We start from the raw sequence: 23283 nt of genomic DNA on the forward strand, positions 1-23283 counted from the left end.
CGGTTTTAAGGAACAAAAGCCATCTTCATAAGTAACAAGTAAATTCCATGCGATCATTAAGACCGTAGGGAGTCATGCTCGCCAGAGTAGAAATCCAATAATTCTCTCTTTATAGTAGTCTCTTTTTATGATTTTGACCTTCAATTCCAGGTATGGTCTCCAGGACACAAATTCGTAGCTGGCTGATGTTATGGCCTATTTCAACGAAATGTTGAGCCACCGTTGATTTTGGTTGTTTCGTTCTGATGTTTGACTTATGTTCATTCAGTCTAGTTTTTATCTTTCGCTCAGTCTGTCCCACATATATCTTTCCGCAAGGGCATTTTAACATATAAACCACATTGGAGGTGTCACATGTGGCTGTAGCTCTTATGTTGATCATATGACCCTTCATAGGGTGATTGATGGTTGTGCCCTTAATGATGCTTTTGCAATGGTTGCAATTCCAGCATGGGAGAGTGCCTTTATGAGAGATGAGTTTGATCTGAGGTTGTTTTATGAGTTCTCCTAGGTTTTTAGTTCTGGTGTAGGCAAAAATGGGATCCGTATCGAAGATGTGGTTGAAGTCTTGTTCAATTCGGAGGATCTCCCAATGTTTTTTGATTATACTTCTGTATTTTTTGCTTGCTGTTGAGAATTTGGATACTACTGTGATGGATTCCTTAGTCATGGGTTGTCTGGCTGTTAGTAGTTCCATTCGTGTTTTGACTGCACAGCGTTGTTGGGCCTGTTCGAGGATATGATCAGGGTACCCTTGTGCTTTGAATCTTGATGCCATGTCTTGTAATTGTTTTTTTAGTCTTTCAGGATCCGACACTATTCTTTTGGCTCTTATAAGTTGACTATACAGTAGGTGTTCTTTGAGGGGTTGAGGATGAAAGCTAGAATAGTGCAGTGTATTGTTTCTGTCAGTGCTCTTCCTGAAAAGGTCTGTTTGAAAACCTGTTGATGTTTTTGTGACTTGATTACCTTGAAGCAACCTTCCTAGTAGAAGGACATTTATTGGAGCCCGGGGGACACACCCCACATGTGTGGGGGTGCAACCATTATACATTGTGTTTTACACTTCTCATCAGAGAGTGATACCTCGGAGCACCATATAAACAACGCACACTATAATTGAACACGTAGTGCGCCCATTCAAACCCCTTTGGATACTTTTTAAGTTACCCACTACCAATGACTAACCCAAAGTCGTCAGTGGTTGAAGAGTGTCTCATTCTTATTCTACAAATTAGAACACTGCCAGTGCTGTCACTGCCAAAGACAGTAATTGCCACAAATGAAAATCCCACCTTAGCAAAAGTCAAAAGCATGATTGACATGCAAACATGAAAACACGGGACATCCAAGTGAAACAACTCAGATGAACTGCTAGCCTTCTCTAACATACAAGAGGAGCTGGTAGTGACCCCTGAAGGTGCCATACTGAGAGGGTCTTGAATCGCACTACCACAGAGCTTTCGCAAGCATGCCATTGAGTTGGCCCATGAAGGACACAGAGGAATAATAGCCAACAAAAGAGCCTTATGAGAAAGGATATGGTTTCCAAAATGTAAAGCCCTGGTTGAGGAAGAACTATGAACCTGCCACTTATGCACTTGTCTGTCACCAGCAATGAAGCTACAACCCCTAACAATGTCTGACTTAAAGGAGGCAGCATGAAATTGACTTGCCGGTGACTTTTTTGGACCACTTCCCACTGGCAAATACCTACTAGTACCCCTTGACGGCTATTCCCAGTTCCCCATTGTCAAAACGATCTTTACATTAGCGGAGAACATAATCCAGGCTTTCTTAAATACTCAAATCTGACAATGGCCTATCTTTCACCAGCTGTGAGTTTGGAGGCTGCCTGGGGCACCGGAAGATGATGCCATTATAGCCCCAGGCAAATGTTGAGGCTGGACGAGTCACAGGCACTTCAAAGAAAACAGTTCAGAAAGCCCAGACAGAAGGACTGTCAATTGATCAAGCCCTATGTCAAATAATGCGAGCCTGCAGAACCACCCTACATTCAACCACCGGGGAGAGCTCTGACACTCTTATGTTTGGAAGGGCCATCAGAATAAAACTCCCACTACGGTCTAGCATGCATTACATAGAGGCTACTAAACTGTGTGAAAAGGACACCATGCAGAAGGCAAAGATGAAGAACAATGCTCACACTAGGAGAAATGCATAAGAGGCCCCAATCAACAAAGGGGATTGAGTGATAGTCAAAAAGAAAACCATCAGATTAAAGTAGACACCCCCTTCACTGCTGAACCACTACAAGTGGTAGAACGAAAGAGAAGCATGGTCACAGCCACTCGTCCGGGCAAGATCGTCAAGATGTATCCCACTTCAAGCCAATCTATTGCCATGATGAAGTTACCAGCAGTGTCAGAGGAGCTGCTGATGGCACACCCCTGTCCAGTGCACCTCTCAGGTTGAAAGAAAAAACTCTCACATCTGACACCTCAAGAGGTGCAACAACAGCTCGGTCTGGTCGGCATATTTTTCCCCTACCTGAAGAGATCTAAATACTGACAAGAGACTGGATTGTTGGTAAAGAAGGGGGTGGTGTGGAGTCAAGCACTTGAAACCTCAGGGCAGGGCACCCAGTCCGCGATGAAAGGAAGAAGGCTGGATTGATGTGACGTCACATGGAGGGGGATGGCGGGAAGCTTTCCCGTCTGCAAGCGGTAAATAGGAAAGCAAGGAATCTGAGTATGAAAATTATAAAGGCAGTTAAGCCTGGATCTCATAGTCTGTGTCTCTTCCTTGACTCTGATCGACTCTACATACATCAAGTTATTGGAATTTTTCAGCGAAATAAATAGTTTGTAGAAATTTCCTTCAAAATGAACTTTGTGAGCAATTTCCAAATCACTGATCACAATCTTTATTTTTCACAAATCATTCCAAAACATTTATTTTCCAGCAGTTAAAAAAACAAAACAGTAGAGGTGAGAAAGCACTGTACTTTATGTCCTCCATACCTGACCACTGCGGATTGTCAGGACATCGCATAGGGACAGAGAGTCAGCAGGTCTTGTGAAAAGTTAATATTTTTCTTTCAAAGTTTGTGTTTCCTGCTGTCTGTTGAGGGACTTCGGCTGGAAGCAAGTTCCTTTTTAGGTCGAGCCTGGGCAGGGCATGCACTTGTTAACGCGGGATTTCTGGTCTATCGTCACAGATCCAGATCCCAACTCAGGTCGACTGAACCGTTGGTACCTGTCATTGAGTAAAAGGCAATCCACTTCTAGGTCAATCAGTTAAAGACTTACACCACTCTAAAGAACCACTTACTAAGAAAAAGTTTTAAAAGTTTATTACAAAGCCAACATTAACTGGAGATACAAACATCTCAAAATAAGGTTCAAAAGATATACGGGTATCAATACAAACATGAATTTTCTAAATGTTCTTAGTCTGCAAAATACTAAGACCAAGACTAATTCTAGAATCATCAAAGTTGCAAGAATGAACACAAGCTGTAGCCTGTGAGTCATTTACAGAAAGGAAAAAATTCAGATTAGTCTATCCCTACACTGTACTAAGTGACATCCCTACTTAACAAGATCTTAACCTAAAAAGGTGTCAGCAGTGGTGACTTCCAAAGAAGATCACACACTTCCCTTTGTCTTCGTTGAATTCGATCTCTTGCAGTTCCTATCTGCCTACCCATCCGCTCTCTTAGGTTCCTCAGACCATCTGCCTTAACTCCACCCCGGGGTACTGTCCCTAATACAAAATCATATTTACAATAGAAATGCCCTTTAGAGACGCCCCTCACGTGGTGCTGGTTTCTGGTATTTTCCATACCGATACTCCTCGGGGCCTATCGTTAAAGTTGACCTTGCTTCCCAGGCTCTTCTCCGGCTGGCCGGTACCCTCCAGGAAATTCCTGAAGACTCCCCCAGGCCTGTGCCTGGCTCTCTTGAACAAAGTCTATTCATCACTCTCTTGATTGGAACCTCCTCGCACCTGCAAACAGACTTTTGCACAGTAGACCCCAAATTCCGACCTCCACCATATCTTTAAGTCGTAAACTATTGAACAGGCTCCACAGTTTGTGTCTAGCACGACTTTTCTCTTACGAGCACCTGCAGATCAAAAAGAATGACTTTGTCTTTTCAGGCCTATTAAGATTACATGAAACGGGCCTATGCATTCTGCAACCCTTTAATTTCTTAGTTTAAACAGTATTCTAACTTATAACACACCATGATTATATAAAGCGTCTAAAACATATATTTCAATTCTATTAATCAATAATACTTTGTGTAATAACAACATTAAAATCCATCATTGCATGAGAGTGTAACAGCATCTTGTACTCTATGTGAACTGCGATGTGGCCTACACATTTCTACGTTTAGCAGAATTACATTTTCCCTTACAACAGCCACCTAACATGGGATTTCAACATCATTCTAACATCACTACACAATTCTATTTGATCTTTTCACACTAGTATATGTATTATCATTCTAATTAAACCACTCATATATTTTGTTTACTAAACTAATACAACGTGCTTGTAAGTATGGTGCACTTCTATATATTTCCTTAATTTGCGCTCTCTCAATCCCCCCTTTGATGACTTTTTGTAGTCATCACCATCACGAAACCATCCCTAAGGTGTAAACCAAATCAAACTGAAGTCGTTGAAGTACCCCCTCGCTTCATCGTCTCTAGAGCCTTCAGACTCCTATACTGGGTATCCTGCATCGCAGTTAATCTCCTCTCCTGCTCCCTCATGGATCTCTGCAACCTATTTGACCTATACCATTGGTACAGGCGCACCACTCCCCACAAAGTGATTATACAAACCACTATGATGATAATAGGTTTCAGTATGTACCAAATGAAACTTTTTCCTAGGTTGGCAAACCAACCTCCAACTTTACCCATTCCTTGACCTACTTTTTCCCACACATTTGCCAAATCCTCAATTTCATGATGTATTTCAGTAATATTCAATATGTACTTCTCTACAGGTTTTGAGTTGTCTGGAATGTAAGTGCAACATTCCTGGACCTTCAAAGCCTTACAGACTCCTCCCTTTTTGGCTAACAGAACGTCTAGAGCAAGTCGGTTCTGAAGAACCATCGCCCTTATCGATTGCATTTCTCCCTCCACCAGCATTAAAGATCTAGCAGTACTGGCGGACAACCTATCTACAACTGTTGCCAATCTTCTGATCTTGATGTCATTCAGTATTACCCCCAGAAGAGGAAATGCAGCTCCAAATATGTCTCCCACTACCTCCTCACTGCTTACATCTCTTTTCCCCCGAGCTTGTTTTCCTCCCTCTATGATTTCTAAATCTTGAGCATGATATATTTTTGGGAAAACAACTGCCAAATAACATGATCCATACCAATGATCTGGTAGCTTCACGTATGCGTTCCTTCCACAAACAAAATATACATTTGGGATCACCTGCATTTCCTTCAAGAAGTCCTTGGAGTAGTATTCTAATTGGAAAGCATGTTGACAACTTACTTCTCCTACGAACACATTCTCATAATAGGTTTTACCCCTATATATACACAGTTTCCTCTTTTTCTCTCGATCCAAAGCTATTGGACCAGTGCTACCCTTTCTTTGGTGTGACCTTTCTTCCTCGGTCCAATCAGTTTTCCATTGGCCTGAAGCCTTTAAGATCTTCTGTCTCCTGTATCGATCATCCACCTGCCCTATAAACTTCTTCTCAATTTCTGACACTTTACAAGTCAAATTATTTCTTCGGGCATGTGAAGTATCCAACGGTTTCCAAGGAATGAAAAATTTCTTTAATCTGTCTTCACTTTTATAATAATCCCACTTATTTAAATATTTATAGTTTGGCACTTCTGGTAACACTGCATCAAAGTTTGAGAAATAGTACTCAAAACTATCACGCTCATAAAATATACTAAGCAACAAACTACATGTGATTCCATAAGTCAATGGAAGGTGATGATATCTAATACCCTCATCTACGGAGGCTGGCAATCTCATACACACATAGCAATTTTTAGCCTCCATGGCATCAATGTATTCATAAAGCAATTTAGCATATGCATTTGATTTAAAGTTTCCTTTCGATTCATCTACATGTAACCTACGAGTCTCAGCTGCTAGTAAAGCTTTGTCTTCTTCTGTATTGTCCCCCCTTTGACTAGCAGTAGTAGGTTTCTGTATCGGTACCGATTTTGCTTCCTTCGTTGCCTTCTCTTCATTCTCATGTCCCACTACATATGATATAGTAACTACTAAAACTATAAGAAAAATTACTCCCACTAAAAGTGTGCCTACTATACATTTTGTCCTGCGGTTCGGGTTGCCAACCTCCATGATCTCAAACAGTGTAGTTCCGGTTTTCTTTAGCAGCACAATGTCTCTTTTCTTTGCTTATTCAGTCTTTCCGAACCACACCTGGAAGCTGGTAATCCCTTCTGCAAGATCAGTCTTTGATTTCTATAGCAGCAGACAACCCTAGCCCTTCTCCGTCCACTAAATGAGAAGTCCCTAAATTCTTCTTCTTCCACTTGGCGCTAGGTTATCTTCCAATTTGTTATTTACAAAGTCTTTATAAAGTCTCTTAGCAATCCATAATTATACGTGATCCGGCAATTCTAGTCACGCATTCTAATATTTCCATACGAAGAAGGATCTCCCCAAGTATTGACCTTCTTGGACAACAAATCAGGAAATCTAGTCTGTTAAAAATCAGGTCTCTTATTCCGCTCAGATAAGGAGGATAGGGGATATTGAGTGTCAGCAACCCTTCAACCTCCACTCCTGGTATCAGCAACACAATTTCCACCGTTATGATGGGGTCAGTCCTGGTCAGGGTCACTTCCCTCACCCTCCCGGATCCCTGTACACTGGACATCTGCAGCGAGGTAGGTCCACTCAGGAGTAGCGTATCTTCTGCAAGGCACTCGCACCCTCCTTGATCTTCTCGGACCTTCCTGTTCCTGTCCTTGTGCACTTTCGTCCAGATCCGAGTCCTCAGATATAGGAGCAAGAGTTCTCTCCGGAGTTGACTTCAAACTTGGCCTCCTTCTTCCTTCAGGCCAACTATCTTCTCCACTCCTTGTTCTCCGGTACCTTGTTCTCTCACTCAGTTCTTGATCATTCTGGACTCGATCTGAGTCTGAGCCGTATTCACAGCAACTTTCTCCTTCTGTAGCAACTTCAGTTTCACTGCCGTCCTGTCTTTCTTCTTATGGATCTGAGACGATCCCAGCCTCTTCAGACACCCCCACAGCTTGACTGATCCCCTCTAGTGGTTCGCCGTCCACAACTGAATTTTCATCTGCGAGAGGAGCTGTTTCTTCCAGAGGTGCTGGAACTCTTCGAGTATGGGACGCGTGGATCCAATTTGGCAGCCCTCCACACTTTACAGCGGTATTCGTCGTCAATATGACCTGGTAGGGTCCCTTCCAACGCACGTCTAAACAGTTCTTCCGGACATGCTTTTTCAGTAGGACCCAGTCACCTGGGCATAAGTCGTGACACAGATCTCTTGAAGAGGGAACCTCAGCAGCCTGTACCTGAAGAGACACAGAATGAATGGCGTCAGACAGACCCTTGCAGTAATCCAGGATCAGATCATCTGTAATATTCAATAAAGCTGTAGTAGGTACGGATGGAAGTCTTATTGCCCTCCCCATTAAAACCTCGTGTGGAGAGAGACCTGTCCTCCTGTCTGGTGTGCTACGCATACTCATGAGTACCAAGGGCAAAGCATCAGGCCAACTTAAGGAAGTCGATGAACACACTTTGGCTATTCGGGACTTCAACGTGCTATTGATCTGCTCCACTATACCTGAAGCTTCTGGTCGATAGCTACAGTGCAACTTCTGATCAATGTTCAATGCAGAGCAAAGCATCTTCACAACTTCACTGTTAAAATGAGTTCCTCGATCCGATTCCAGAGAGGTCGGCACCCCGAAGCGCGGGATCAGCTCTCTAAGCAACAACTTTGCCACTGTGAGTGTATCACACCTGCGTGTAGGGTATGCTTCGACCCATCTGGAAAATATGCATACAACCACCAGAACATATCTGAGGCGGTTGCTTTTTGGCATCTCAATAAAATCTAATTGCATCCTGTTGAAAGGCCCCCCAGACCTCCCAATGTGACTCATTGTAACTGGTGTTCTTTTCCCTATGTTCAGCTGCTGACAAGTAACGCATCTCCTACATACTGCTTCTGCTGCAATCCTGAACTTAGGACAATACCAAGTCTGCCTAAATACCCTCAGCATGGCATCTCTTCCTAAGTGTACTGGACCATGTATCTGTCGTGCCATTGGACTCACTAATTCCTCAGGTAACACTGCCCTTCCATCTGCTGAAACCCAGAAATCCATTTCACTTTTCACCCAACCTGCTGTTTCCCAGGCTTTTTTCTCCGCCTCAGGTGCATTCTCTTGCATGTTTTTCAACTCCTCCCAAGTATCAACTGTTTCTAGCATCATGTTTAACTCTGTCTTTTCCTGTGCCCCACCTACTTCCACCTCCGTGAAAGAATATCCGTGCTCCGCACAATAGCGGGCAACTTCATCTGCGTATCTATTACCTTGTGACACAAAATCTGTATTTTTGGTGTGGGCTACACACTTGACGATAGCAATTGCAGCTGGACCTTGTAATGCTTCTAACAGCAGTCGCACAAATTCCCCATTTCGAATAGGCGAACCAGAGGAGGTCATGTAACCTCTCTGAGACCACAATTGCCCAAAATCATGAACTACACCGAAACCATATTGGCTATCAGTATAAATGGTGACTCTAATTTTGCTACCTGCTACACAGGCACGCGTCAATGCAATGATTTCTGCTACCTGAGCAGAGTGTACTCCTTCCAGGCAAGCGGCTTCCACAACTCCAGTAATGGTGCAAACAGCATAAGCTGCTCACAACCGACCAGTATCGTCTCTTAAACATGAGCCATCAACAAAGAAAATGTCATCAGGGTCGATCAACGGCTCATCCACAATATCTGGTCTTGGCTTCGTGCATAGTTCAGTCACATCAAGGCAATCGTGATCTTCACATTCCTCGCCTTCTATATCATTAGGTAGTGGCATCAGTGTGGCAGGATTCAAAACAGAGCACCTCTTAAGGGTCACGTTCTCCGCAGCAAGTATAACTTGCTCGTAGCGCGTGAGCCTACGGTTGGTCATGTGCTGTGTCTTGGTCCTGGTCATCAACAATTCTACAGAATGCGATACATACATCACTAACTGGTGTCCCATGACAATATTTTCACAGTGTTCAATGCTGACACCTGTTGCAGCAACGGATTTGAGACATCCGGCCAACGCTGCGGCTACCGGATCTAAAGTAGCCGAAAAATATGCAACTGGCCTACGGGCATTTCCGTGAATCTGTACCAAAACTAACAACGCACAACCCTCTCTCTCGCAGCTGAAGAGTGAGAAGGGTTTCTCATAATCAGGCATCCTCAAAGCCGGAGCACAACACAAGTCCTCTCTCAGCTGTAGAAACGCCATCAAACAGTCCCTGTCCCATTGTACCGGATCACTCACCTCCTTATGCGTCAGTTTTTGTAAAGGTTTCGCTTTCAGTGAAAAGTTAGCTATCCACTGTCGGCAATAACCAACCATTCCTAAGAACATCCTGACTTCTCTCTGTGTCGTAGGCGCGTTCATCTTCATTATCGCCTCTATCCTATCGGGGGACACCTTGCGCTTTCCCTTTTCTATCCGGTGACCCAAGTACTGTACTTCTGTCAAACAGAACTGCAATTTGTTCGGAGACACCTTGTGTCCATTTTCAGCTAAATGGTTCAGCAAGGCAATGGTGTCTGTCTTGCAAGCTTCCTCAGTTCCTGACGCAACAAGGAAGTCGTCTATGTACTGAACCAGAACCGAGCTCTGTGGCAGTACTAGACTTTCAAGATTTTTCTTCAATATCTGGTTGAAAATTGATGGGCTTTCTGTATACCCCTGTGGGATACGACACCATGTTAGGACACGATTTTCCAGCTTAAAAGCGAAGAGATACTGGCTCTCTTCATCTAATGGAATCGAAAAGAAAGCCTGACAAAGATCTATCACTGTGAACCACTCAGCTTGGAATGGTATCTGAAACAATATCACTGATGGATTCGGTACCACTGGACAACATGAAACAACTATATTATTAATTTTTCGAAGATCCTGTACTATTCTAAATTTCCCACTAGGTTTCCGTAAACCCATAATCGGGGAGTTGCATGGACTACCCACGATTTCTTTCAGAATTCCCTGTTGAATCATGGAGTCGATTACGGGTTTTATTCCTGCAATCGTCTCCGGGGTCAATTTGCATTGAGGCGTTCTAGGATATTCAGCATTTGGTTTTACCTTGATCTTCACTGGTTCTACTCCTTTGATCAATCCTATCTCTTCTCCAGTAAAATCCCATACCGATGACACTACATCTCGTAACTCCCTGGGGAGCTCCTCCACTGTCAGGGTAGGATATAGTTCTATGCATGTTCTCGAATTTGTAACTTTAAAATCAGCATCATCGTCTGTAGTCTGTACCTCTACTCCCTGAGGTGTGCAGTATATTGTGCAGTTCAGTTTGCACAATAAGTCCCTTCCTAACAGACACACAGGACTAGAATCACATACCACAAACTGATGTTCATCGGTGTAGTTTCCTATTTTTACTGATACTGGTTCAGTCAAAGGGCTATTCATTCTCCTATTTGCAACTCCTACCACCTGAATCGTTTCCCCCGACATCGGTAAATCTGGAACCACTGCCGATCTCAAAGTTGAACGAGTAGCTCCGGTATCCACCAAGAATGTTGTAGGACACCCTGCCACCTCCGCCTCCACAAACGGTCCTCTTTGATCCACCTCTAGAACTGCCCCGAGAGTACAGTCCTCCTGTCTATTTACACGTTGTCCCGTCAATGGATCAACGTAGTAACTCTCTTCTTCACTTGTGAAAAGAGGCATTTGTCTATAAATCTTTCCCCCTGTCGAAATCTTTGGTGGCTGCGGGAACTGAGCTCGTGGAGCCGAAGTCCCCCCTTTTGCCACCTTATCTTTTGTCACTGTCACCCTTTGGACTGGAACTTCCTGAACTTCCTCCTCTAGAACTTCTAGTTCTCAGTTCTCAGGGTTATAGGGACACTCGCGTCTCCAATGTCCCACCTGATGACACTGGTGGCACTTTGTCGTTTTCTTCAATGTAGCAAAGTCTATTCTAGGTCTCGAGTTTTCCTCGCTGTCCTTATTCTGATTATTCGATTTCCGACCCATTGTCCCTGTTCCCTGTTGCTGCTGTCCTCCCTTTCCAGATGACTGCATTTGCACCACCATCAGCTTCTCCTTTAGTTTCTTTGCTTTAGAATCTATCTCATCACTGCAATATCTTGCATATCTCAAAATCTCATCCAATGGTTTGTTTTGCCAACAAATTAAATGTTGCTGAATCATCAAACAAATATCAGGTCTCAACCCCAAAACGAACTTTGATACAAACTGTCCCATATCCTTGGGATCCATTACATCTAGTCCACTATATTGTTTGAACGTTTTCAGCAATCGCTCATAGAACTCATGAACTGTCTCCTTGGGTTCTTGTCTTGTTCTGTCTATCTTTACCCAGTCTATGTCTTGTGGTGGCACCTTATCCTTCAACCATGTAATCACCCTTTCATATTTTAGCATTACACTTTCTGACGGTCCATTAGTACGAGCATCCCTTTCTGGTTCTGCAGTTGGCCATTCGACACTAACCTTGCATGTTATCCACAAGTCTCCTGGGACCACAATGTCAAACAAGGTGTTCAAATCAATCCACAATACCTTTGAGATTTTGACAAACCTCTCTACCTGCTTGTACCATTCTACAGGGTTCTCCCTTAATTTCGGAAATGAGTTTGTAAATGCAGCCAAATCCCCCCCTACTCCAGGGCACATGTACATAATTTCCATTTGATATTTCTCGCAAAGGGAATGCCTCCATCTGCATTAGCCTTCCCTCCGGAGACATCACATTCGCGCTCCGCCTAACAGTTCCCTTTTTGGACCACCTCTCTTCCCATTTGTCCAGATCTCTCCACGCTCTTATTCCTGTGATCAGTTCCCTTATGTGTGTTTTTAACCCTGTTGTCCTTCTCTCTTCTAGGTCCTGATCTGAATAATGCAACCTATGGTTACCCTGTAATGCCTTGGATCTGGACAAATATACCATATACTTGTCTGCCAGTCCAGACAGTTTCTCATGAGTTGCTCTGGCCTTTCGAGTGATGTCCTTTGCTATAAATAGCAACTCATCTTGTTCGTACATCTCCATCCTTTCTAAAGGCAACACACCATCTATTATATCGTCCAGGTCAGACTTTAAGCTGGCCACATCGAGTCTTTTGGCTTTTATCCCAGCTCTCAGTATGCCATCTCTAGAGAGTCCATTTACATCTCTCCCATCACAGCTCTGAGTCCTACGTCTGGGCTCAGGCGTGTTATGGGGAGTCCTCCCATGCTCCCATCTCTCCAGGTCCCATGCGGCGCCATCTTCTCTGGGTGTATGGAGAAATACTCCTCTGATTCCCATAGTCTCACATTTCCCATTCTGCCTGGCTTCTCTAGGTGCATGGTAAGACATTCCGTTATTCCCCACTTCTTCACCATTTGCCGGTGGTCTCTGATCACTCGGCACTTGGCAAAATCCCTCTCTGTTCCCCCGACTCCAGTGCTGTATGTTATCATTAGGTGCGTGGTGAGTGCACCTAAACCTTTCCCTGTACTCTTGTGTCCTTTGATCTCCCTCACTTTGAATGAGACGTGATGTCTCTCCGCACTCCGTACTTCTGCCTCTTTGCTCCTGCCCATTTCCTCCGTCAATATGACGTGTAACTCCTCTACTCTCCTGAATTCTACCGTCCCACTCCTGACTGCTTTCGCTAGCCCCGCAGTGAGATAATATCCCGTTGCCTCTACTTCCCCATTCAGCTTCTACTTTTGACCTGTTGCTCGGTGCTTCTGTGGACCCATCCCATTCTCTCAGGTCAGCCCTCAATTCTTTAAAAGATTTCGGCCGTGGTCCCCTCAGGTCCATCGGTCCTCTTTGACCCCCCTGCTCCGTTACGGGACCCACTGCTGAATCTAATGGGGTGCTCCACGTTATCGGTCCTGGTAATTGTCTCCAGGCATTGGTCGTGTTATTCCTTCTTTCCATTTCAACTCTTTCTCTGTCTAACCGTACCTGTTCTTCCTCTCTCCCTCTCTCTGGGTTATAGACCGACACTATAGGACCTATAGTAACGGGCACTTGAAGAGCATCTGGCAATCCATAAGACTCAACCCTCTCTGTTGCTGGCATTTTCTGCACCACCACCTTTCCAACTACCCTTTGTACAGGGCTATGTTGAGGTATCTCCTCACCTTTGATAGGTACCCAATCCGCAATAGGGAGTGGCCTATTTTCTCCCATCTCAACCCTATCTCCCCTTGGGAGTTCAGTACCTTCTATCTCCCTATAGTCCGGAAGCGGTCTATCTATCAGTAACCTATTTATGAGGCCATCCTCCGACTCGCTCTCTTCATCCTCCTCCATGGATTTCTTTCCTGTAACCTCCCTCATTGGATACAACTTATCCACTTCAATCATCTGTACCCTCCATTTCTTGGCTTCCGCATCCCATTTGGCATCTTGCACTGCCCTTACTGATCGCCGTACCCTTTCCTGGCGTCTGTTCTGACTCCTGTCGTGCGCCGCCCTAATCCACGCATTAAGGGCCTCAAACTGTGTTGGTCTAGGCAGAGGTCTCAATGAGGACATAACTGCTTTCAGCTGATGCAACACTTCTAGTCTAAACGTTCCATATTTCGGAAAAGTCAATTCCTCATTCCCCTCTGTAATCTTACTCCAAGCATCAAGCCACAGTATAGTATGCAACCCAACGTTCGTTGCCATATAGTGAGCTGGTGTACCCTCCGGCGGTGCCTCTTGCCCGTAATAAGATTCTCTTCTGTTTCTCTTAAAAATCCCTCTCAAACATTTAAAACACTTCATGTTCAAAATCTACAAAATTTCTATTTTCGCCGCGTTCGTTTACTTCCTGATGACAATCCACCAATCTCAATGCGGTTTTCGCTAACTGGCCTATCACAGCGCGGCTCTTCGCCGACGTCACACCAACCGCCCTATCACAGCGCGGCTCTTGCTGACGTCACACCAACCGCCCTATCCCAGCGCGGCTTCACACCAACCGCCCTATCACAGCGCGGCTCCCGCTGACGTCACTCGTCTCCCCTTCGCAGCAGTTCCCCTCCTTTCTCCGCTCGTTTCCCGGTCATGCATGCGTCCCATTCATACTCTGAAAAATGATTACTTCCGACCAAGCGATCACTTTCCTTGACTGTACGTCCACAGTCTAACTGTAGTTGTCACCTTAACCGACGAAATGTCTTTCCGTGTACGTCCAGACAATCGCCTTCTCTGATAGGTTACTTGCACACGGTAACTTTCGACCTGCGTCCGTTACCCACACACTCACTCTTGCATTCCCCCTATCTCGGTCCTGCGGGCGATCAATGGTACCTCATGACCCCCTTTTCTCTGGTCGACAACTACTCTGGATGTTCGATACACCCGAACCACTCAAGCTCTTCTCCGAACTTAAGATTTTACCAGGTTGCGCGTGCTCACAACCTTCTCCCATTCACACTACAGGCATTCAACTCCGCATGACATTACAATACAAATACAACACAAAACACCGCAATCTTTCCACGCATGACCCTTGTTATACTCACTCTCGTCCGATTCTGCTGCTTTTCTCTCGCCCGTCAGCACCTTCTTCGGCGTGCCACCTCTCGATCTCTAGGGACCTTGGGGTAAACTTAACCTAGTCTAGATCACTTTCCTCAAGAAGGTAACCATCCTCACTCTGCTACCAACTGTTAACGCGGGATTTCTGGTCTATCGTCACAGATCCAGATCCCAACTCAGGTCGACTGAACCGTTGGTACCTGTCATTGAGTAAAAGGCAATCCACTTCTAGGTCAATCAGTTAAAGACTTACACCACTCTAAAGAACCACTTACTAAGAAAAAGTTTAAAAAGTTTATTACAAAGCCAAAATTAACTGGAGATACAAACATCTCAAAATAAGGTTCAAAAGATATACGGGTATCAATACAAACATGAATTTTCTAAATGTTCTTAGTCGGCAAAATACTAAGACCAAGACTAATTCTAGAATCATCAAAGTTGCAAGAATGAACACAAGCTGTAGCCTGTGAGTCATTTACAGAAAGGAAAACATTCAGATTAGTCTATCCCTACACTGTACTAAGTGACATCCCTACTTAACAAGATCTTAACCTAAAAAGGTGTCAGCAGTGGTGACTTCCAAAGAAGATCACACACTTCCCTTTGTCTTCGTTGAATTCGATCTCTTGCAGTTCCTAATTGCCTACCCATCCGCTCTCTTAGGTTCCTCAGACCATCTGCCTTAACTCCACCCCGGGGTACTGTCCCTAATACAAAATCATATTTACAATAGAAACGCCCTTTAGAGACGCCCCTCACGTGGTGCTGGTTCCTGGTATTTTCCATACCGATACTCCTCGGGGCCTATCGTTAAAGTTGACCTTGCTTCCCAGGCTCTTCTCCGGCTGGCCGGTACCCTCCAGGAAATTCCTGAAGACTCCTCCAGGCCTGTGCCTGGCTCTCTTGAACAAAGTCTATTCATCACTCTCTTGATTGGAACCTCCTCGCACCTGCAAACAGACTTTTGCACAGTAGACCCCAAATTCCGACCTCCACCATATCTTTAAGTCGTAAACTATTGAACAGGCTCCACAGTTTGTGTCTAGCACGACTTTTCTCTTACGAGCACCTGCAGATCAAAAAGAATGACTTTGTCTTTTCAGGCCTATTAAGATTACATGAAACGGGCCTATGCATTCTGCAACCCTTTAATTTCTTAGTTTAAACAGTATTCTAACTTATAACACACCATGATTATATAAAGCGTCTAAAACATATATTTCAATTCTATTAATCAATAATACTTTGTGTAATAACAACATTAAAATCCATCATTGCATGAGAGTGTAACAGCATCTTGTACTCTATGTGAACTGCGATGTGGCCTACACATTTCTACGTTTAGCAGAATTACATTTTCCCTTACAACAGCCACCTATTTTGGGATTTCAACATCATTCTAACATCACTACACAATTCTATTTTATCTTTTCACACTAGTATATGTATTATCATTCTAATTAAACCACTCATATATTTTGTTTACTAAACTAATACAACGTGCTTGTAAGTATGGTGCACTTCTATATATATCCTTAATTTGCGCTCTCTCACACTGCTATGCGAGGTATGCTGTATTGAGGTAGGGACTTGAAGCTCCACCCACTCTCCACCCACATTTTTCATTAGCTTGTGTCATTGTCCACTGTAAACTGTGGCTGTTCATTGGTCAAAAGGCTTAGTAGTCCCTCCTTAGTACCACCTTGTCCCATTTTGTAACCTCCCATGGCGATACCCCCGTAACATGTGTTGATGCTCTGTAGGCTTTAATTACAGCCTCCGAGCACTATTTTCTTAAATAGCTTTGTCCTGCCTGCTTTTGCAGGCAGGACACGCTCTCTCTTAACACATGCTTTGCAAAGATTTTGTTCCCATGTCTTGTCATTGGGTGGCTTTCACTTTTTGATTACTTTTCTACAGGATTACCCTAGAATCCCTTTTCTTCATTCCGCTAGTATCCCCCAAATTTCCTATTCTACATGCCCTTGTTAGGGGGTCATTCTCAGTGATGTGGTTATTCTGCATCCATAATTACACCTGAAATTACGAATGTCTCGGTAATGCCAGGAATTTAAGTGACTGCATCTTTGCGAATGATCCTCTGTGGAATTGTCACTTAAAAGGGAAATTTATGTTACTCCTCAGATTTTTTTTGTGCTTTTTTAATATTTAGCAAGAAATTGACGCAAAGGTGTCACAGTGCTTTACTTGAGTACCGGTTCCACTGACATTCATCCAATTCGAATTGAGACCATTGTCTGGAACAAATTCAGACACGTTTCACCTGGTGAAATGTGTATCGGATAAAAGGAGAAGTAATACTGCGTGTGGAATTTACCACATTACTTGTATTTCCCGTTTTGGAGGAAGCGTATGTTTCCACCCAAATCAGTGGTAGAAAAACAATTAAAATGACCGCCGTGGTACCAACACTACACCAAAACAAAATACTGTTCAAGCTCGTCAATGCAATGTAATAGGGAGAGGGGTTGGCCTAAAGGCAAGGGCTGTCGACCTCGAATGTGGGAAACTGGGTTTCAGTCTCAGCAACGACGCTGAACATACTGTGATTGGGGGCAAATCAATTCCTCCCCGTGTCTAACAAAAAACAATGAATGTGTCCTCATGTAACGCAACTGGTGATATGTAAAGCGCTCTGACACCCGATACCTTGGGGTCCAAGTTCGCGCTATATAAAACTCTGAAAAAAAAATATTTAAAAAAAAATGCAGTTGGCATGCTATATATTAGTGTTCCGCCTTAATAGATAGCCACTACCAAAGCACCTTAGTAACTAATGAAAAAAATAATAATACACTTTTAATACAGTGCGCAGCAGAAATGGTCACTCCCCCTTACCGTTTCACAATCGGGCTAGAATTTGGTCGTGCACATTCGTGACCAGAAAGGTTTAGGACTGCGTAGCGCGCACTGCCGTACCTGCAGGTGTACACGTGGTTCTTACGGACACTCCTTCTGAAGAAACCTTTGCAGCCGTCGCAGCTGGAGGCGCCGTAGTGCTTCCCCGTCGCTCGGTCCCCGCAGATGGCGCACAGGGCATTGACCCCGTCCCGGAGCAGGCTGGGGCTATGCAAGTCTGTTGTAATGGTTTCTGTAATAAAAGAAGACATACATATTTCACAGTGCACTGCGCATCTTTTATTTGTATGGTCGTGACAGTGAATAAACAAAGGTACTACACGTAATAAAATAGTAGTAATAATGTCTGTAAGTTATTTACAAAGTTACGGAAATATGTTTTTAATAATTCACAGTATCACATGATGAAATGCTCCCAATTAAGAGCCTCTTTACAAGTGCTCCTTTATGGGCCCAGTATTAATTTCCTTGCAGTTACCTTTACCAGGAGGATTGGGAAATGCAGAGGGTGGGGTCACTTGCATGAGGGTCTTGGGCACGAGACCCTAGATTATTTAAACTAAAAAGCTAGCTTATTATTAATTTTGTCTGCGTGAAACTTTTTCTCACCCCAATACAACTTTATAGCGAATTTTCTTCACTCCAGTTTTTCCTCTATAACTCCCTCTTAATTCTGATCAAATGCTAGCATATATGTATTGGCACCTCAGTGGTACCCACTCTAGAAAACACTATGATGAAAGACTGACCTTACTATCCTCATTAGGTGGGACAGGGATGTGGTCGACAACAATATGGCGGGCACCAAGTAGCTGAAGATCTTATGTTGTGGAGTTGCGGTGTGAGATGCCTCATGGAAAAGTGGGGCCTCCCAGGGTGAATAAGGGCTAGGTATGGTGAACCTAATGATCTGTCTGACTTAGAAATCTGACCAGCTGAGTTACAGGATGATGACCATCCCCAAGCACAGCACATCGTCCAGAAAATGTGCGATTCCCATCTAGGAGCAGACCCAAAGATGAATTAGGCCAATATCAGAGGGTGACGCTTCGATGTCTTTTCGAGACGCATACAACACCCATACACAGGACATCCAAAGGGATCTTCATATCAGTAGTAGTCATAGAGAGTAGTACTAATTCAATGTTGAGGTATATTGAGGTGACTGCTAGGTCAAGCGTGTTCGAGTCCCCTGAACTAATCAGGAACATTTGGAAATTGAGGAACTGGTGAATAGGAATAGAGGATTCTCCTCTTGTTTTGGGTTTTTCAGGCTCAAAGGAAGAAAGGCGTTTGTGTTCTGCTTGAATAATAACTTTGTAATTTTCACATAAGATTACAGTAAATTTACCACTAGTATATTGTATCATTGAAAGCAGGCCAAGAACGTATTTTGCTTGATTTGGGTGTCTATTGTGTAGAATAGGAGATTAATTCTGAGTTTTTCCTTTATTTCTAAATGGTATGAATGATCAACATTGGCAATTCTGGGAATTTATTATGGATTGCCTTGAATTTGCATCGGATTCACATCAAATTGTTATTGATTTTTAGCTTTTGCAGTGTCTGTGGAATTGTACGAACGAAATATTGTGCACTGCTTGTAACCACATTGTCCAATTGAGTGTATATTTTCTATTATTAACTTTAATAGGTCAATAGTTTTGTAAATGATCATTCGAATACAATATTTATCTCAGACAATGTTCTTTAAACTATATTCTTGTATTGTGCACTGTGAAACTACATTGGCTACCCTGGTTTCTCTAGTTGCAGTGACTACATCTCATTATAGGACCCGTCGGAAGAACAGTACATGTTCATCCCTCTGACCTGAGGTATTTTTGGTGTTAGTCAAGCAGAAATAGTCTAAATCAATGCATCCCCTGGAAGTGTCCCTGGCCAGATGTACAAAGCTGTTTTTTGGTCGCAAATGCTTCGATTAGTAGTTTGCAACAAAAACTTCTTTTAGCAATGTACTAAATCAGTTTTACGAGTTGGTAGCCGGTTACTGACCATTAAAATGGATAAGCAATTGCTATTTGGACAGGGTGCGGTGTATACGTCCCTTCTAAATTACAATTCCTATCTATATGTCTCAAAGTTTTAGGAACAAAATAGTGGTTGTAATACTTCGAAAAGTTACCAGCCCCCAAGACGGGGTAGTTAACCGTTGGCAAAACCGAAGATTTCCCTTTGTGATTGTTTTCAAAAAAGCTTGTTTAGGAGTAGGCACTAGTCCATGGGACCATTTCAAATTCTCCCAAAACGTAAAAATAAAAATGTAAACTTTTCTCTTTTAACACAGGCTAGTTTCCTTTGAGGAAAACGGGCTGTTTTAAAAAAAGTTTACTTTATTGAAATGCAATCAGATGGTTGTCTATTGACCCCAGCAGGCCACAATCTCGGTGATGGCATCCAATCATAGTAAGTCACATTTTGCAACCAACATCATTAATATTCGTGAGGTAGGTTGGATTCTGATCCACTACGATTCAGACTTTTAAGAAGCTATTAGTACATAGCTTGCTACAGTATTTTGTGACAAGATATTAATACATCTGGACCCCTATCCGTCATGGGAATGCAAGCTGCTTGGATCTAATACATAACACCATACGTCTGTGAATAGATATCCACTCAGAGACAGCCTGGAGGTAGGTGTGAGAGGAAATATGAGTCAATTTAGTTAGACATACCTTGGAGCTAGGGTCATCACCTCAGGGCCCCTCCCCAATTTTACACAAGATTCAATATGTTTAAGTATCCTTTTTACGTCCCTTGATGCTGCTTTGGACATGGACTTGCCATCTGAGACCTTCTTCTGCCTAACCACTAGGAGTAACTGCAAATTCTTTCTCCCTTCTTTCCTTCTTTTATCAACCAAAACTTCTGAGATAACCTTCTGGTGGATACATTCCAAAATGTGAAACCAGATAATCCACAATCAATACCAGCTTTGCTGTTTGTCCAAATTGTGTGATCCCAGACAAATTGTTTTTTTCAGAGAGGCTCCTTTTTCTTTATTATCACATATGAGCACATTTTTAAATACTTGAGTTCAGGATGTGTGGTCTTCAAGCACCTCCTATATTTGATTTATTAGAATACACTATTTTCCATCCATAATTAGAACCTAAGCCATATTTAGGGTTTACCTGACTATTGACTTACCTCTAAGTTTACTCATCGCATCCTCGTCGTGGGCAGAGCCATACACTTTCTTTTTAGTTTTAGAGAAGTAGTATAATATTTTACATTATGTTAGTTGCACAATACATGTGCCAAATGTTTTCATGGTTTGGCTCGTGCATGCCTGTTTGAGCCAAGCCAGACTCATGGCTCGGCTTGCCCTGTTAATTTGCCTGCACACCCTCCTCTATTTGCTACTTGGGCTTAGTATATAGGGCCGTTAATAACGTGAGAAAAGCATTTGTAAAAGTCCAGGGCTAGAAATATGGAGTCCTGCCCACATGCACCAATTTGATAAGTCTACCATCAAAGATTCCTGTATCAGTGACAGAGAAGAGTACATGCAGGGAAACTACATTTAAAATAAGTGAACCCATTGTAGGGAATCCAGGATATTTGTTGGACATGACCATAATCATGAGTTGCCAGGGATCACTACCAAGCCCAGGTGGGACTAGCACAGGCGTAGCTTCAGCAGGGGTGTTTGAGGTGTGACACCCCTCAAATGCATTCTTGGTTTGGTAGATGGATCTGGTGGCCCTGAGCAGGGTCTGATATGTCGGTTTTTCTCATTGTTCTTATTTCCCTAAGAGTTTTTGACGTATTCATTTGCGGGTCAGGATCTTAAATATATATAGTGACTGGCTTACCAATAAAGTAGTAAATTTGCACCAATGGAAGTACTCCTAGAATGGGTGCAAAGTTACTACTTTTTGGAATTCACAAATGTTGGCAGTAGTAGGCTTGGAATACTGCATCAGCCTCAAGTTTCCATGAATACTACTACCAATCCAACACCCAAAAGGGGATAGGATGCATACGTGCAAATATTCTAAATAGCAGCCGTTGCTCAATGTAGCAGTCTAAACCATCATTTTTTTGCCAACTGTGCCACTCAAGACAGAGGACCAGCTAATGCAAACCAGTACTGGCCCTGTCCTTAATGGAAATAATCAATCCTGAACCTTGGTAATCTCACCCCTCCAACCTGCACCATGCTGATTTTTTTTAGTTGGGATTTACACACTCTATACCATACCCTGCAGAGTAGCAGTATGCCTATGAGTCACTTTTGCATTAACATAAGGAAGAAGAAAAGAAGATGATGTTGGCATCATCATTCAGCAGATGGTAGTCAAGCACCGAGAGGTTTTTTATTCTGTAAATAGGTACTTTATAACCACTTTAACTTACTTTAACTTGCTCAGTCATTCATTCAATCTCTATCTCAGTCATTACCTCAAAACAATGTGAGGAGACTGTGTCATCAACTAAGGTAATACACAGTATAAAAAGGATGGGACCTTAGGCTGAGCCTTGCGCAAGACCCACAGGGTTGGTGATGTACGTGGGCCATAAGTGTGGATATCCATGAAGGAAGGGATTACAGGTTCGAAAGCAGGATGTTGGGGCCAAGGGCCTGATTACAAATTTGTCCTCCTGCAGCACCACCACTGCTCCATCCGCAAAAGGACCATCAAGGCCGTGGTTCGCCCACCCGCTGGAGTCAGAGTTTAAGCCAGGTCGGGCAGGGCAGTTCTGAAGCAGTTTCACGGTGGCGGCTGTGTTAGGCTCACAGAAGAGCCTTAACAACAGACCGCCGCTGTGACAGCATCTGTATCACGTTCTTTCACGGTGTGGCATGCACCATGTTATGCATGCCATACTGTGCAGGAACGGGGGTGCAGTTCCAGGGGGCCACAATATGTGCCCCCCCCCGCATGCCCCCTCAGGCCAGGAGCAGCAGGGGGCCCCCATAGTTGCCTCTCTGCCATCCTTTTCGAGGCAGGCTCACCTCCCTGAAATGTACGGTAGATAGGCAACTCACAGTATGCTCTGCAGTATCGCAGCAGCACCGCCAGTATATTACTGCTTTTGACCGCTGTGCCACTGCTGCAGGATCCTGGATCCCAGCGCACGTTGCGGTCCAGTGGCGGTCCGACCACCATTCTGGAAAATAAGACAGCCAATTTTAACATTGTGGGTGACATCAACCTTCACCTGGATGCTGGTCAAGATACTGATATCACCAATTTCTTAGATGACCTTGCAGCATGCCAGATGACGCAATATGTCCCAAGTGCTATGCCTCTAGCTGGACATCTTCTTGACCCTGTCTATTCCAACATCCCCTCACTAAAGGTCCATACTCCTCATCCCATGACCTGGTCTGAACATTTCTTAATCTTTATGTCTATATGTTCTTAAGGCTCTAAACTATTGTTAAGTGCCCTTGAGATAAGCTTGATTCCAATCATTTTTTTGACCTCCTTTGTACTCAGAGTCCTCAAATATCCTTGAACATGGAATCAGTTTCTTATACGACTGGCTCACGCATGCCCTTGACATGTGTATCGCTGCTAAACCAAACCATAATAAAAGAACACCGGTCAGCCCTTGGTTTAACAAGATCATGACCTT

General features: G+C 43.6%; 1 protein-coding gene across 1 annotated transcript in view; it reads right to left on the reverse strand.

Moving 5' to 3' along the window:
• LOC144799349 (hepatocyte nuclear factor 4-beta-like) overlaps nt 1–23283 on the reverse strand; it is a 307123-nt gene that overhangs the window by 204159 nt on the left and 79681 nt on the right. The window contains exon 2 of the mRNA XM_078670608.1: nt 17731–17902. Coding sequence (XP_078526734.1) covers nt 17731–17902 — 172 coding nt within the window. The remainder of the gene's footprint in view (nt 1–17730; nt 17903–23283) is intronic.

The sequence above is a fragment of the Lissotriton helveticus genome, chromosome 12 (genome assembly GCF_964261635.1).
Source record: "Lissotriton helveticus chromosome 12, aLisHel1.1, whole genome shotgun sequence".
Taxonomy (NCBI): domain Eukaryota; kingdom Metazoa; phylum Chordata; class Amphibia; order Caudata; family Salamandridae; genus Lissotriton; species Lissotriton helveticus.